This window comes from Alosa alosa, chromosome 24 (assembly GCF_017589495.1).
Source record: "Alosa alosa isolate M-15738 ecotype Scorff River chromosome 24, AALO_Geno_1.1, whole genome shotgun sequence".
Taxonomy (NCBI): Eukaryota; Metazoa; Chordata; class Actinopteri; order Clupeiformes; family Clupeidae; genus Alosa; species Alosa alosa.
In genome coordinates, this window is record NC_063212.1 from 15,912,307 (window position 1) to 15,929,226 (window position 16,920).

The 16,920-nt window shown below is 46.8% G+C and overlaps 1 protein-coding gene across 1 annotated transcript in view; it reads left to right on the forward strand.

Annotated features, from left to right (window-relative positions):
* znf219 (zinc finger protein 219) overlaps positions 1-16,920 on the forward strand; it is a 27,082-nt gene continuing 10,162 nt past the window's right edge. Inside the window, 6 exon segments of the mRNA XM_048236000.1 lie at positions 1-349; positions 11,816-11,906; positions 12,577-13,347; positions 13,350-14,021; positions 14,229-15,474; positions 15,477-15,620. Coding sequence (XP_048091957.1) covers positions 12,580-13,347; positions 13,350-14,021; positions 14,229-15,474; positions 15,477-15,620 — 2,830 coding nt within the window. The 5' untranslated portion in view covers positions 1-349; positions 11,816-11,906; positions 12,577-12,579.

Here is a 16,920-nt window from a genome sequence, read left to right on the forward strand (position 1 = left end):
TGCCCCGCATGTGGGAATGTTTTAAAATGGTGCCCGAAAGAGTCTAATTACATTTGCAACCTACATCAGACTCCACTCTATCACCGCTCCCTTTCTCTCCCTCTCTCTCTCATTCACTCACTCACTCACGACTACACAATAAATGGATCTTTGCGAAAAAAATGCAAGAGAGACGTGCGATAGAAGAGGGGAGGAGGAGGAGAAGAGAAAGAGCAAGGGAGGGGGAAACGGCGTATGCTTGTATACAACAACCCCGATTTCCATTTTTTTCCCTAACTCGTAATGTATTTAATTCAAGTGAAACGTAATCATGACGTGTCTTGTCATTAATCTCATCGTCGCCTCTCCCGTAAGTACATTGAGCCTTACTTTCATCAGGAATATATAGTTAATACAGATAAATGTATCAATATTTATATACATGCACCTTTATAGATGATAAGATGGATACACGGTTGATAGTGCGGTTACAGGCTTCCCAAAATGACATACTTGTTACATTTACAAACAACCAAATATCTGACGACGACTTTTTTTCCTGTGGATATAATCAGTATAGAACCATCATCAGTATTGTCTAAACAATTTATAGTTATGTTTTTTTTTTTCTTAATGTAGTAGTTTTACTCTGTTTCATCCAGCTAGCATGCGTACGATGTGAGTGATTGGCGGGTCATATATGCGTGCTGTTCAGTGCATACATGTAGCCACACACACTTGTGCAGTTTGGTGTATGTCATGTATGATGCCCGGCTATGTGCGCCTATCCCACCGCCAGGCTATGTGTTCCAAACTGCCGGCAACGATGATGCGAATATGGATCAAGAAAATGTCGCAACTTTAGATTAGGCCCAAATTAGTTGCATTGCAGGTTAAATTGTGATAACACATTTATTTATCATTATTCAGGTATAATTTGTCTTTTATAAAAAAAAGTGTTCTCTCCGAAGTCGGGCATTACGCATCGTTTGTTAAATAATAACCATCGAACTTTTACAAAGTTTCCGCTATGTTTCAATCTTAATGCTGAACTTGAATACTGCAACGTGCACAATGCATGGTCTGTGATTGTATTTTAGCAAGACTTGTGATTGTAAGCAAGGAGGACATCAGGCTGGCTACATGAATCAAAAACATGCTACTGAACTTTGAGTGATTGTAGTTTGTATTTCAAAAGAGTACTCGATGTACTCGACATGTCGAAACGTGAGCTTTTGGTGTTAAAGATGACGTTCTCTATCGACGTTGTGTCTGTTGAGGAACAAGTGATGAATGATTTGAGGATTGGGCACTGTGAATAAATCTTAAATGTAGCGGGGTGATTAGCTTGGCTAATTCTTTTGTTGGAAGACGCGTAAAGTATGGCACTGTTGAGAAATATCGACTTTTGTCTAGGATAGGAGCACATACGAGCGTCAACTCCAAGTTGCGATACATATTGTAGCAATTTGGGCATAAATAGAGCTACTAGTTACTACCTACTATTACCACAACCCGTCTTGTCCTAACGTCACCTCTTTGGAGTAGCCTACTAGCTCCGGTAGTCACCTCTTTTGACGCTACAGTGTTTTCACTCTAAGTAGCGACCGCGTAACTGTAACACTGAATCTATTCAAAACATGGACTAAGTTGTTAATAGTCACTGAGTCGGGGAAAATTGGGTTTTAGGCTTTCTGCTTAAGTCAACGTTCAAAAGTTGTTCATTGTCATACACCGGAGGGGCTGGTTGGTTGTAGTTCAGCTATTTTTGTGATGGTGGATGGATTGGCATTGCAATTCAAGATGAAACCCATGATGGCACTTTTCTCCTGCTCCCCTCGCATACTCGTGTCCTTTCCCCTCCCTTAATCTTTTGTTGAAAGAAATTCAGGAAGAAAATGGACCCGGCGTACAGTCAGATCTAAACGCTAGCTCAGCGCCCCGTCATTACCATCAGAGCGTTTAAAAATAAACGTCTGCTGATTCTAGAAATATTTGTTTAAGATAGTGTATATTGTTCTTTCTGAACGATGATACGCTTGCAAACCAAAGCATCGAAGCGGTTAAATCTGGTATTGGCGAGGATTGCACCCTGCATTAGTATTTGTTTGTTGGTAATTATTTATTTCATTAATGTACCTTTTTAATTGAGATGGCCGCGAGAGAGAAGGGGGAGAAAAGCGAGTGAAAATGGTTGCACGTTATTGACGCACATCACAGGGGCGCGGAGGAAATTCCTCTCGAGATAAGAAGCAGACGTGTCATCTATGTCGTCCGGATACATAATGCCGTCCCATAACCCAAAAAACGTTAAAGTGAAATAATACTGAACTCATCTTTCATACGGGGCAACGTTTACAAAAATATTCGTTTCGCTGAAAGGGTGTACTGAGTCGTAGCAAAATCTTCTGAGGGCATGACTGAGGGTACAGTTTTGCTCTCTTTCTCGTGCTCCTTAGCCTGCCTCTTTCATCTGCGTCTCTTTGGCATGCAAGTGTCTGCCAGGGACTGAATGCCTCTTATTCTTGGGATTCTTATTTTAAACCACCATTGAAGTTTTTTTCGTTTAAAGAAAGTGAGAGAGATGAATATTACTTTCAAACTAGATTGAACCAACGTGCATTTTGGTCCCTTAATCTGTTCATTATGTCATGTTTGCCAGTTCATCTCAGTGCAGTCTTCCAAGTACACACATACTGTACATACTGCGTCTCCTATGCGACTCCTGCTTTCTTGAAGGGTAGCTCTACTTCAGAGTTTACTCACCAAACCACTGATTACTTTAATTGCGGCAATTAACACTCTGTTGGAGAGAGACTCCGGTGTACACATTGCCTCCCCACAGTGAAAGCACAGCTGTACTGACCTTAAAAACAGAAGGTGAAGTTTGAATTGTAGTGTGACATATTATGCACATCCCCTTTGCCTATTTGTTTTGCTCTGAGCACACAACTACCCTGAAATTAGTCACAGCACAACTGAAAGCTCCACGCTACAACCCTGGACGTCCGGCAATTTTGTAATAATGGTTATTGTGATGAGTCCATTTGGGGAGCTCACTTGCCGACCATAAACAGATGGCATATAAAGACCTGTTATGGAGGAGTTTAACCACAATTGACAAAGTGGATCGGTCTGCTTTAGGCCATCCACAGCATGTTTATTCCACTCTCTGGATAGACTAGTACCCATGCACAAGCATACATTTTAAGCAAAAGAGATAGAAAAAGGGCCATGCCAAACATCACCCCTCCATAATCACAGCATGTAACTGACATAACCAAGTCTTATGGCATTGACCTGTTGCCACCACTTGTACTGTACAGTAACATATTGGAGTCAGTCTTTTTTCCCCCCCTCCTCTTGTATCAGGTCTGAATCAGAGCCCTTGAGTACTATGTGTAAGCGACGCGGTGCCTGTGAAGATTCGCAGTGTTGGTCTTGGGTCAGGACATGGCAGCGTTGTGTTGCGTGTGTCCGTGTTAGACAGAGGTGCCACACAGATGGAGAAGAGACTTGTTGGCCTAGTGCACAGCAAAGGGTTGTACCGGTTGTACACTGTAGAGTGAGCAAAGAGGCGCAGGCTATTTAACATGCAAATGTAATATAACCATAATCAGAGTTGGTGGTCCATATTTGTGTAGTTTTTCTCACTTTTACCATGTGTTATACACAATATATTAGTATTAATTGTGTATGTCGTGTCTTACAAAAGACAAGACATTATGGTAACAAACATGCTCATCTTTTCTCTCTCTCTCTCTCTCTCTCTCTCTCACACACACACACACACACACACACACACACACACACACACACACACACACACACAAACACAAACACACACATGCATACAAAGACACACAAGTCGAGAGTCCTTTCACAGTGCTCCACCTCTTGCGTCTTCACTTGTTGCATACCCAGCACAAGTCAGCATTTGCCTAACAATTCACGACGTTAATGACGATGTGTTCTTTTGGTGTTTTTGTGTCCACTATTGGCATGCCATGGCTGCTTTGAGATAGGGCCCATTAAAATGTGCCACCCCATCCAACACAGCAGGATGTTCCGGTGCAGCAGTAGAAAGGGGGTGGGCAGTTAGGAGAAGATGGTGTGTGTGTGTGTTTGTGTGTTGAGGGTGAGTGGGTGGTATGTTTGGGTGAAGCGTTCTCCAGAAGATTGTCATCCTCTGGTGATGCTCTGTCTTTTTTTTTAATCAGTGAATTAAAAAAAGTCAGCTCCCTGACACACTCTCATTTCACTAAAAACATAAAGCAGCAACCAGCTGTGATGCCTTAAATAGAAACAGTTAAGTCAGGGAATGCCCATGAAGTACAAAACAAAACAAAGAAGATCCATCTTTTATTTTTTAAAAAGAGATTTCTCCAATTGGGGATTTCTTTAGAAAAGGGGAGTCACTCTCCATATGCATTTAAAATGAAAGGGTTATCTAGGGTCAGACACACGCAGTGTGAAGTCAGTCATGTCCATAATTATAAAGCAGGTACAGCTGATCTGAGGTCAGTCAGCGTGGAGCAGTTTGAGACAGCTTATTAGCACTCAGCCATCGAGGGAAAGGGTGGCGGAGGAAGAGGAGGAGAAGACAGCGCAAAAAAATAAGGGAGTGTGTTGGAGGAGTCCTGAGATGAAAGTACACCTGTGAGACACCCGTGAGACAGACACAGAGAGAAATGGAGAGAGAGCAAAAAGAAAAATGTATGTATGTGTTACATACGATATATATATATATATATATATATATATGTATATATATATATATATATACATATATATATATATATATATATATATATATAGAGAGAGAGAGAGAGAGAGAGAGAGACAAAGAGAGAGGGGGGGTTAAGACCGTGGGAATATAAAAATATATGAGCACAAGTGGACATCCTCAGGTAGAGAACGAAAGAAGTGCGTGCGACAGAGAGGAGAGGGAACAGGGGGATGAGTAGAGGGTAAAAGAGGACAGGGGAAACATCTACAGGATGGTTCGGTTCATGGAAGAGAGACTGAGAGAGAGGGAGGGAGGGATAGAAGGGGGTAGTGTGTATAGTGGCGAGGGGGAGAGTTCAGGGAAAGGTGAAGTACAGGAAATGAATCCAGTCTGCAGGGAAGTTTGCTGTGTGACCAGAGGCAAAAAAAGCCGGCCAGATTTATAACAGTATGCATAGTCAAACTATTTATACCACCTACACACGTTCACACACACACACACACATACACACACACACACACACACACACTTCACCCTACCTTCCTTCAGCACACACACACATGCCATTACCTCTCTCTACTTTCCTTCAACACACAGTATTAATGGGGACATGAAACATCTTTGCACACACACACACACACACACACACACACACACACACACACACACACACACACACACACACACACACACACACACACACACACACTAATGCACACCTACGTCCTCATACAACCACACACACACATCCTTACTACTAGACCACTAGCCATTCCTGAGGGATCTACATTCATTCATACACCTACTCTGAACACACCCACTTAAGCTATATATAGACTGTCTACCAGATTGTTACACTTACATGCACCTCTGTAGAGCCTTATGTAATCCAACCAGAGGCTCATAGCCTAGCTGCTGTAGACAGATGGTGCTTCCAAAATCACTTGTGTATCGCATCCTTAATGTAAAAATCATGAATTGCAATTTCCTTGGCTGCTTTACTATGCAAAGATATGTCCAGATTGTACGCATATATTTGTCAAAGAAATCATAACAATGACCCATTTGGGGAAATAGTGGGCCGCGGCTGAAGTGGCCTTGAGCAAGGCACCTAACCCCACCAGCCCCCCGAGCCACCGTTAAAGCAGGCAGCTCACTAATTGCCCGAGATTAGTGTGTGCTTCACCTCATTGTGTGTGTTCACTGGTGCAGTGTGTTTTCACTAATTCACCGATTGGGTAAAATGCAGAGACACACACACACACACACACACACTTCACCCTACCTTCCTTCAGCACACACACACGCACGCACACTTCTCTCTACTTTCCTTCAACACGCAGTATTAATGGGGACATGAAACATCTTTGCACACACACACACACACACACACACACACACACACACACACACACACACACACACACACACACACACACACACACACACACTAATGCACACCCACGCCCTCATACAACCACACACACACATCCTTACTACTAGACCACTAGCCATTCCTGAGGGTTGTACGATATATTTGTCAAAGAAATCATAACAATGACCCATTTAAATAGGTGGGTCATGCCTGAAGTGGCCTTGAGCAAGGCACCTAACCCTCACCAGCCTCCCCGAGCCACTGCTAAAGCAGGCAGCTCACTGCTACCGGGATTAGTGTGGTGTTTCACCTGTAATACTGTGTGCAGTGTGTTTCACTAATTATTCCTCGGTGGTTAAATGCAGAGACACACACACACACACACACACACTTCACCCTACCTTCCTTCAGCACACACACACGCATCTATCTCTCTACTTTCCTTCAACACGCAGTATTAATGGGGACATGAAACATCTTTGCACACACACACACACACACACACACACACACACACACACACACACACACATACACACACACACACACACACACACACACACTAATGCACACCTATTCTCATATACCACACATCATTGGTTATCTCATTACTAGACCACTAGCCATTCCTGAGGGATCTACATTCATTCATACACCTACTCTGAACACACCCACTTAAGCTATATAGACTGTCTACCAGATTGTTACACTTACATGCACCTCTGTAGAGCCTTATGTAATCCAACCAGAGGCTCATAGCCTAGCTGCTGTAGACAGATGGTGCTTCCAAAAATCACTTGTGTATCGCATCCTTAATGTAAAATCATGAATTGTACCTTGCCGGTTGATTACAGTGTAAGATATGTCCAGATTGTACGATATATTTGTCAAAGAAATCATAACAATGACCCATTTGGGAGGGCCAGTGGGCTGCTGCTGAAGTGGCTCTTTGAGCAGCACTCCAACCCTCACTGCGCCCCGCGCCGCCAAGCAGCAGGCAGCCATCATGCTGGGATTACAGGTGGCGCTTCACCTCACTGTGTGTTCACTGTGTGCAGTGTGTTTCACTAATTCACCGATTGGGTTGGAATGTGAGACACACACACACACACACACACACTTCACCCTACCTTCCTTCAGCACACACACACGCACGCACACTTCTCTCTACTTTCCTTCAACACACAGTATTAATGGGGACATGAAACATCTTTGCACACACACACACACACACACACACACACACACACACACACACACACACACATACACACACACACACACACTAATGCACACCTACGTCCTCATACAACCACACACACACATCCTTACTACTAGACCACTAGCCATTCCTGAGGGATCTACATTCATTCATACACCTACTCTGAACACACCCACTTAAAGCTATATATAGACTGTCTACCAGATTGTTACACTTACATGCACCTCTGTAGAGCCTTATGTAATCAACCAGAGGGCTCATAGCCTAGCTGCTGCTGTAGACAGATGGTGCTTCAAAATCACTTGTGTATGTCGCATCCTTAATGTAAAAAATCATGAATTGCAATTTCCTTGGCTGCTTTACTATGCAAAGATATGTCCAGATTATGTGCATATATTTGTCAAAGAAATCATAACAATGACCCATTTGGGAAATAGTGGGCGGCTGGAAGTGGCCTTGAGCACCTAACCCCTCACTGCTCCCCGGCGCCGCCGTTAAAGCAGGCAGCTCACTGCGCCCGGATTAGTGTGTATTGCTTCACCTCACTGTGTGTTCACTGTGTGCAGTGTGTTTCACTAATTCACCGATTGGGTTAAATGCAGAGACACACACACACACACACACACTTCACCCTACCTTCCTTCAGCACACACACACGCACGCACACTTCTCTCTACTTTCCTTCAACACGCAGTATTAATGGGGACATGAAACATCTTTGCACACACACACACACACACACACACACACACACACACACACACACACACACACACACACACACACACACACACTAATGCACACCTACGTCCTCATACAACCACACACACACATCCTTACTACTAGACCACTAGCCATTCCTGAGGGCTGGAGGACTCATATTCACATAGGACTACATGTGACTGCTTCTTATTCTACCCATGCTGTCAGCTGGTCATCACCAGTGTCAGGGACATAGTCACAACAACAACAACAACAACAACAATAATAATAATAATAATAATTATGATAATAATTCGTGGAAGATGAAGAATTACTGTGTAGACATGTTTGGGTTAAAGCAACACCAAAGAACTTTCCCTCTGTCGCACGCACGCTATTTGGGTTAAATGTGAAGAGGCGCTTACATGGGAAGAGGACGGACAACGCTTTGAGATTTAAAGATGGCAACCCTCAAGGGTCTATCTCTTCAATCTATGTCTCCTTTCCGTTTTAGCAACATATAAGCCATTTTTTTGCGTCACAGTGAATGAATGATACTAGCCCATGATTGACCTGGTTAAATAAAAATAAAACAATACCAGGTCAGGTTGTAAATTTAGATATGTTCTACCCAAACGTTGTGAGAGAGGAGTACTCTCACCTGTGGCATCGTTTCAGATAGACCTGTGAGGTTTCTAAAGTCTGCAGTTTGGTGGCCAAAACTCAACAGGAAAGAACAGGGTGAGGTTTAATGCCATGGGGTCTCAGCTTAGAAGTGTACACGGTAGAGAGGACTGCCATGGCATGCTGCCCTGCATGTGTTTTGTAACTATTGATATTCAGATTTTGGACTATTTAGATATATATATGAAATAAACCTCAATTTTCGGTATGGTGATCTTTGGCCTGTGTGCAACGTACCACAGTGCAGCTAAAGTGCTGTGTATACCGTGTACCTATGAAATGATTATATTCAGTGAAACCATACAATGTATTAAACTGAAGTTTAGACTTGCTTTACTCCACATTTTTGAACTCCTGCCTGGCCACCCAGACAGGCTACTGGAAAGTGCAATCGCTGTTGGTGTTGATTTACCCTCCTCTGCTGTGAGATTCGGCATGTCAGGGTTCCACACCGCTGTTTGCTGAGACAAAGGTGTTCGGCATGTGCGAATCTCGTGCATGAGTGCCTATGCCAATGAGCTTCAGCCCGTGTTGAAAGGCAAGCCAACCAGCCAACCACCCACCCCTGCACCCCCGCACCCTGCCTCGCTCCCCCAACTCGGCGTCTTTAAAAAACGTATTTGAATTATGTGTGCATGTGTGGGTTTTTATCTATCTCCTGCCGTCTGCCAAGCCTTTCGTCTCACCCCTCCCCCCACTGTCTAGCACCTCATCTCCATCCTCATCTACAAGCACACACAAACACACACACACACACATATACACACACACACACACACATGCACACACACAAAGCTTTATTGGCATGACAGGGCTGGTCAGACACACATTGATGTATACACACACACACACACACACACACACACACACACACACACACACACATACTCACTCACACATACATGCAAATGTGTGCACATACACACACGGCAGTGGCAGCGATTGCGGAACAATGCCATGCAACGGTGATATTCATATGATAATACCATCAGGCCAGCCATACTGTCAAACTAACACCGTAACCTCTCTGCCAGTCTGCAATCTGCCATTTTTACCATTTATTTACTTGTCGTTGCTTTCTGTGATACATTTTTTTTTCAACCGTCGCTGCTAAATTGATAAGTGTTTGCAAATAATGAAATCTGTTCAGCATGTCTCTTCTCTGCCCCTTCTCCTTGCTCTTTTTCTTTTTCTCATTCTCACTCTCTCTGTCTCTCTCTCTATCTCTCTGTCTTTCTCGATCCTTTTCTTGTTCTCTCTATCTTCGTCTCTTCTCTTCCTTCTCTCTCTTCGCCATGTTGGCAGGCCCCAATCTACCAGCTGATATCAGCATTCCGTGGCATCGTGCCAACTGGCACCGCTGCCAGAGAAAAAAGAGAGAAAAGGGAGGAGGGAGAGAGGGAGAGAGAATGAAAGAAAATTAGTGAATAATAGAGGGAGCGAGAGAGGGGGGAAGGGAAGAGAATGAATCTATGGAGGGAGAGATGGAGAAAGAAAGAAAAAAGATGGAAAGAGAGGGAACAATGGTGTGTTAGAAAGGAATAAAGAGGAGGAAGAGAGGCATAGAGAAAGGGGAGAAATGAAGGGAGGGAGAGAAAGAGGGAGAGGGTGTGTGATTGATATTGTGTGATATCCCAGTGAGTCATGGCTGAGCTAAAATGTCAACTGGCTCAGTTGGTCGCCCTGTCATCCAAGTACACTGTCACAGTCACAGATACATACATGCAGCTCACACACATACACACACACACACACACACAGGTGCATATACATACACAGACAGATGCAAGCACAGATGTACACATAAATATATTCAAATGTATAGACAAACTTAAGCAGAAACACACACACACACACACACACACACACACACGCACACACGCACATACACACACTGTATATATATATATATATATATATATATATATATATATATATATATATATATATATATATATATATATATATATATATATATCAACGATAGCAACAAAGATACAGACAATCACATATGCACACCATTACACAGATGGGTCAGCATTCAACAGATGTTGTTTAATACAACCACCAGTGATGTCATCTAGCATGTGTAGTGTTTTCTATACTTCCTTCTCTAGCCTTTCATTCATGCATGGCCCTGCATAACGACTGAGGTCAGGTGTTAGGTTTCTCTTTGAAAAGAGAGAGAGAGAGAGAGACTGTGTGTGTATGTGTGTGTGTGTGTGTGTGTGTGTGTGTGTGTGTGTGTGTGCGTGTGTGTGTGTGTGTGTGTGTGTGTGGTTTATGTGTCCCCCTAAGGGGCTCTATCTGTTGTCAGACATGGCTGATCACACACACACACACATATGACACATGTGTGTGTGTGTGTGTCTGTGTCTCTCTGTGTGTGTGTGTGTGTGTGTTTGTGTGTGTTTCAATTTTTTTTTGTAATTTAAACAGCTACTGTATGAGTGGACAGGAAGGGTGTGTGGGGAAGTCCAAACATCTCGCGCCCATCCTGTTTGGGACAGTCGGTGTCCTGTTGTGCCCCATGTTCTCTCTCTCACACACACACACACACACACACACACACACACACACACACACAGAGAGACAGTGAGAGAGAGTGATAATAAAGAGAGAGAGATACAGACATATGAAACATATCATGCACACTCCCACTATAGTACATGTGTGCAATTGTGAAACTGCATGGATGCAAATGTTCAGGTTATATAAGAATCTATACACACATGTATGCACATGTACACACATGCTTATACACACACACACACACACACACACACACACACACACACACACACACACACACACACACACACACACACACACACACACACACACACCTCCCATTCTCTCACATGCCTAAACATGAAGTCATCCAGTGTGACCGTCACAAACACTACTGTTCTGAGAGTATGCAGCACAAGTAAAGGAGCAATGTCCTAAACCTTCACATTCACAGTGTTTATTTATTGTACATGCATAGTCATATGTATGTGTCTCTGTGTGTGTGTGTGTGTGTGTGTGTGTGTGTGTGTGTGTGTGTGTGTGTGTGTGTGTGTGTGTGTGTGTGTGTGTGTGTGTGTGTGTGTGTGTGTGTGTGTGTGTGTGTGTGTTTCAGGGAATTCAAAGAGGTGGTCACAGAGATCACCATCCTAGAAGAGTATCCTTGCTCAACCTGACAACCGGAGCATGGCTTACACTCTTAACTGGTATGTCTGGGCTACACACACACACACACACACACACACACACACACACACACACACACACACACACACACACACACATTACATCTTACATAATTGTATCCCTATCTATCTTCTCCTACTGTGCTAGCTCTTGTCTGTATGTTTCTCTTTCCAATAATGTTAAATATTTAATTAGAAAATGTACATATAATTTACCATGACGAAAGTGGAGTTGTAGCAATAGAAGGTTCTCTCTGTCTTTCTTTCACCCCCCCTTCATTTCTCCATCCCTCTCTCTGCCTCTGCTACCTCTTCTCTCTCCCTCTCTTATTTTTCTCTTTCTATCACTCCCTATTTATACCTGTCTTCCTCTTTCTTTCTGTCATTTGCCTGTTACCTTTTCTCTATCTCTGTCTCTCCCTCTTTCTCTCTGTCACCCACCCACTTTCTTGTCTTCCTCTCCCGTCTCTTTTGTCCCATTGTTCTCTCTCTCTTTCTTTCTTTCTTTCTTTCTTTCTTTCTTTCTTTCTTTCTCTCATCACCCTCCCTCTTTCCCTGTCTCACTCTCTCTGTCACTTGTCTCTCAACCCTTTATCTCCCTCTATTTCCCTCCCTGCCTTCCCTCTCTCCTAATCTCTCTCTCTCATTTCTCTTTCTTTCTCTCTCTCATCTATCTCTCTCTCTGTGTCAGAGTATGGATTCGCCTCCGGAGTGTGTGCTGGCTCTGTCCTGTGAGCCCCCCCTCTCTCCTCCGGCGATGCCCTCCCTGGACCACAGCCCGCTAGCCCATGAAGAGTCCAGCCACTGATCCTCCACCGCCCCAGCCCACCCAAGCCCCAAGGGCTGGCTCTCTCTCGCCCTTCCCTTGCCTCCGCAACCACCAGCTGGGCCTGGCTGGCCCGGTCAGCGGGAAGGCAACCCGAGGACGAAAGGTGGTGGGGGGCTGGACGAGGAGGAAGAGGAAGAGGAGGAGGAAGAGGAGATGTCCGCGCCACCTTCTCCCACGCCGGCTGTGGCGCTGTTCCCCGGGGAGGGGGCCAGTGCGGTCGCAGGGCCCCCCCCACCGAGGGAGTCCCCCCCGGGCACTCCGCCATCCGTTTCCTCCGTGGCCCGAGGCCGTGTGGCTGGAGATGGCCCTACCGGCTGGCGTCGCCGGCGGCCGGCGGGGGGGGCTCCCGAGGGAGGGGCAGCGGCGCCCCGCCCGGTGAAGCTTGACCTGCAGCTGTTCCGTCGGGACGGCGCGGTGACGTCTACTGCGGCAGTGCCCTCCGCAACGCCAGGGGGCGCCGCGCTGCGCTTCCCGTGCGGCGTGTGCGGCAAGCGCTTCCGTTTCCAGAGCATCCTGTCGCTGCACGCCCGCGCCCACCGACTGGACCGCCAGCGCCGGGCCACCGTGCTCTACCATGCCGGACGAGACGCCTGCAAGCCGACCGCCGGGCAGGACAAACCCGCCCAAGGCGGGCCTGGTGGCGGCCGGGGTGTGCCGTGGATCAAAGTCTCAAGCAGACTCTGGATGGACATCTAGATGGAAGTCTAGATGGACGAAGCCCTGATGCTTGTCTGGACATCAGTCTGGACATCAGTCCAGACCGAAGGAGGAACAGAAGGAAAAGAACTATGGATCGAAAACTAGAGCCACGTCTGGACCACAGAGTGACCAGTCCAGAACCGAGTTTGGAGTTGAGCCCAGTCGAGACAATCCACCATGAAGATTCCCTCCAGACTGCCTTCAGCCCTCACTTCCTGTCTGACCCCTTTCAGAACCCCTCCCTAACCCCTCCCCCGACCAAAGAGGCACCAATCACAGCTGCCTTCACCCCGTTGCTCCCCTCCCACTTGGAAGACCCCGCCCAGATGACAATGGCCGCCACTGCTGCCGCGGCAACAGCAGCCGCCACTTCCTTCCGTTGCAACGAGTGCAAAGGAAAGTTCCGCACAGCGTCCGAGCTGGCGCGTCACACGCGCATCCTGCACAACCCCTACAAGTGCACGCTGTGCCCCTTCTCTGCCAGCCAGGAGGAGCGCCTTGCCGCCCATCTCCTGGACAGCCACCCGGCTCCCTCCACCAAACCACGCGACCACCATGTGGCCCAACCTACGCCAAGGACAACATCAACGCTCCCCTTCTCCCCCCAGGTTGGTTTCTGTTCTCTGTGTTTGTGCCATATGTTCTTTGTAATGTCCGTGCTTGTTGTGTGTGTGAGTCCGTGCGTATTGTGTGTCCTTTTGTTACTGGGTCGAGCTTTGTGGAGTCCAAGAGAAATTTCACATTGGGGACATTAAAGTATCTATCTGTCTATCTATCTATCTATCTATCTATCTATCTATCTATCTATCTATCAGCAGACTCGAGAGAATCCCACCCCGCCCAACACGCCTGTCGCCATCACGGCTCTCAACGCCAGTCCCAACGCTGGCACCAAGGCCAGTGCCAAGGCTAGTGCCAACGTCAGTGCTGTCATCTCCCAGGGCAGTGGGGCTGCCCCGCTGCCCGCCTTCCGGTGCGAGACGTGCGGTCAGCGCTTCACACAGTCCTGGTTCCTGAAGGGTCACATGCGCAAGCACAAGGACTCGTTGGATCACAAGTGCCAGGTGTGCGGCCGCGGCTTCAAAGAGCCTTGGTTCCTCAAGAACCACATGAAGGTGCATCTCAACAAGCTGGGCCTGAAGGCCGGCCTAGCCGGGCTGGGCCTCGGACCCACGCCGGGGGTGGCCGATGGGCCGACAGGCAAGTCCTCCGGTGGGGGTGGGGGGAACAGGGGCAGGAATCAGTCCCTGAGCGCCCTCTACTCCAGCCTCCTGCTGGCTCGCACCGGTGGAGGGGGTGGCACTTTTGGAGGTGGAGCAGGTGGTGGAGCAGGGTCTGGAAGCCGGGCAGAACGCGAGCTGGCTGCGGCTGTGGCGGCGGCCGCCGCCGGTTCCGGCTCTGGCAAGGCCTCCCTCCTGAGCTACCTGGGCCTGCCGGGGGCCGAGGGCGCCAGCTGTGTGGAGAGGCTGCAGGCCGTGGCCCAGGTGGCCGAGATGGGCAACGGCGAGCGCCGCGAGAGGGAGCGCGAGCGGGAGAGAGAAAGAGAGAGGGCCCGGGAAGAGCGCGGAGGCCCCGAGGCGACCCATGGCACCGGCGGCGACGCAGCAGACCAGGCGGTCATGTGGCAACTGGTGGCCCGAAGCCTGGCGGCAGCACAGCACAGCCACCAGCAGCAGCAGCAGCAGCAGCAGAAGTCCCGGTCCAGACCCCACCAGCCCCACCAGCCGCTCCCCCAGCCCAGAGGCTCCGTGGCCGGGGAGGCTGAGCAGCTGCGGGCCTACCTGGGGGGCCTGGGAGGCCCCGGGACCACCACGGGCGGCAGTGCTGGGAGGGAGAGGGACGACCACAGCCACATCTCGGCCGGCTCCGGCTCTTCCGGCCTGGGCGCGTCCGAGGCCTCGCTGGGCGGCCCCTGGGAGTGCCCCGACTGCGGGAAGCTGTTCCGCAGCCTACAGCAGGTGGTGGCCCACGCCCGCGTCCACCTGCAGAGGCCCCACAAGGGCCACCGGCGGGAGGATGACGGCACTCTCCACGGAGGAGGAGGAGGAGGAGGAGGGGAGGAGAGGGTGGTGTGCGGAGAGGAGGGAGTAACAGCAGCGGTGGCGGCAGCACCAACAGTAGCAGTGAGAAGCGGACGGAGCCCAAGCTGAGCCAGAGCAGAACCGGGATGGCAGGAGGGTTCCATTCCCTCTTATCGCCTTTCTCCGGTAAGGAACCTCAGACACCAACACAACAGTCAGAACATGTCTCTGTGCTATTTTGCATGAAGGTTGATTTCTTTCCACACTTATCCAGCGTCTCTGGTAAGATGCCTTAGTCACATTTTTTCCCCCATTACGGTTTCAGTAGTTCCTGAGACATTTTAGATTAAAGTCCTCTTGAGTGATGCTTGGAAGGTCCATCTTCTCTAATAATAATAAAAAACATTTCATGTAACATTATATACATTAATGTTCCATTAAGTGAGTTAATGCTTTAAATTACCAATCTATTGTCATTGTAGTATATATCACAGTATCCTACCCTGAGTACCCTATAATATCTTCATATTATACTATAAATATACACACAGTACCCTCCAGAGTGATTGGCACCTCTTCTAAAGTTGGCTTAAAAACAGGTATATAAAATTATCTTTTGGTGATTTATTGTAAACTCACAATGAAAACAATGAGTAAAAATCCAACCTTGAAGGGAAGGAATTTGTTTCTGAGTAAAAAGGAAAGGGAAAAAAAGAAATAAACGTTTTTATCAAAAACACGTTGCCCACAATTTTTTGGCATCCCTAGAAAATCTTATATACAAAATGTAACAGAAGCATTTTCCTATTTTTATTCAACTTCTCGAAGTTAATCAGAGTGTGAACTTTCAGGAGTAGTTCATGACTTTTTCACTAAACTATGCAAATAAAGTGACACAGAGGATATATCATCTGGTCATTTTTCAACATGGGAAAGACAAGAGAATACACTAAATTTAAAGTGTGTTGACATTTGTCAGGGAATACAAACTAGGTACTTGGTTGAAAATGCCACTATTTACAGTTGAAACAATAAATAAAAGGTTCTAATCAACTGAGAATGTGACAAACATGCGTGGACAAAGACCCATGGTTATTTTGCCCCTACACACAGTGTGAAGGATGGTAAGAGAAGCAAACAATTCCATAAGAACCACTGTTGAGTTACAGAAAGAGGGTCACTGTTGAGTTACAGAAAGAGGGTTTAGAGGGCATGCCAGGTAAAAGCCTTCCCTGTCATTTAATTACCAATGTAAATGGCAGGAGGTACTGAATGCTACAGCGATATTGTCTGGAATTGTGGTCTATTGTCAAATTAAATACAAATTGCGCTCTTTGGCAAGAAATATTTTAGGTGGGTTTGACGTACATAGAGGAATGACTAAACTGAAAAGAACTCCATGCCTAATGAGAATTATGGTGGAGGGGCTGTGATTCTGTGGGTCTGTTTTTATTCCCAAAGGCCTTAGGAACCTTAGTAAGGTGGA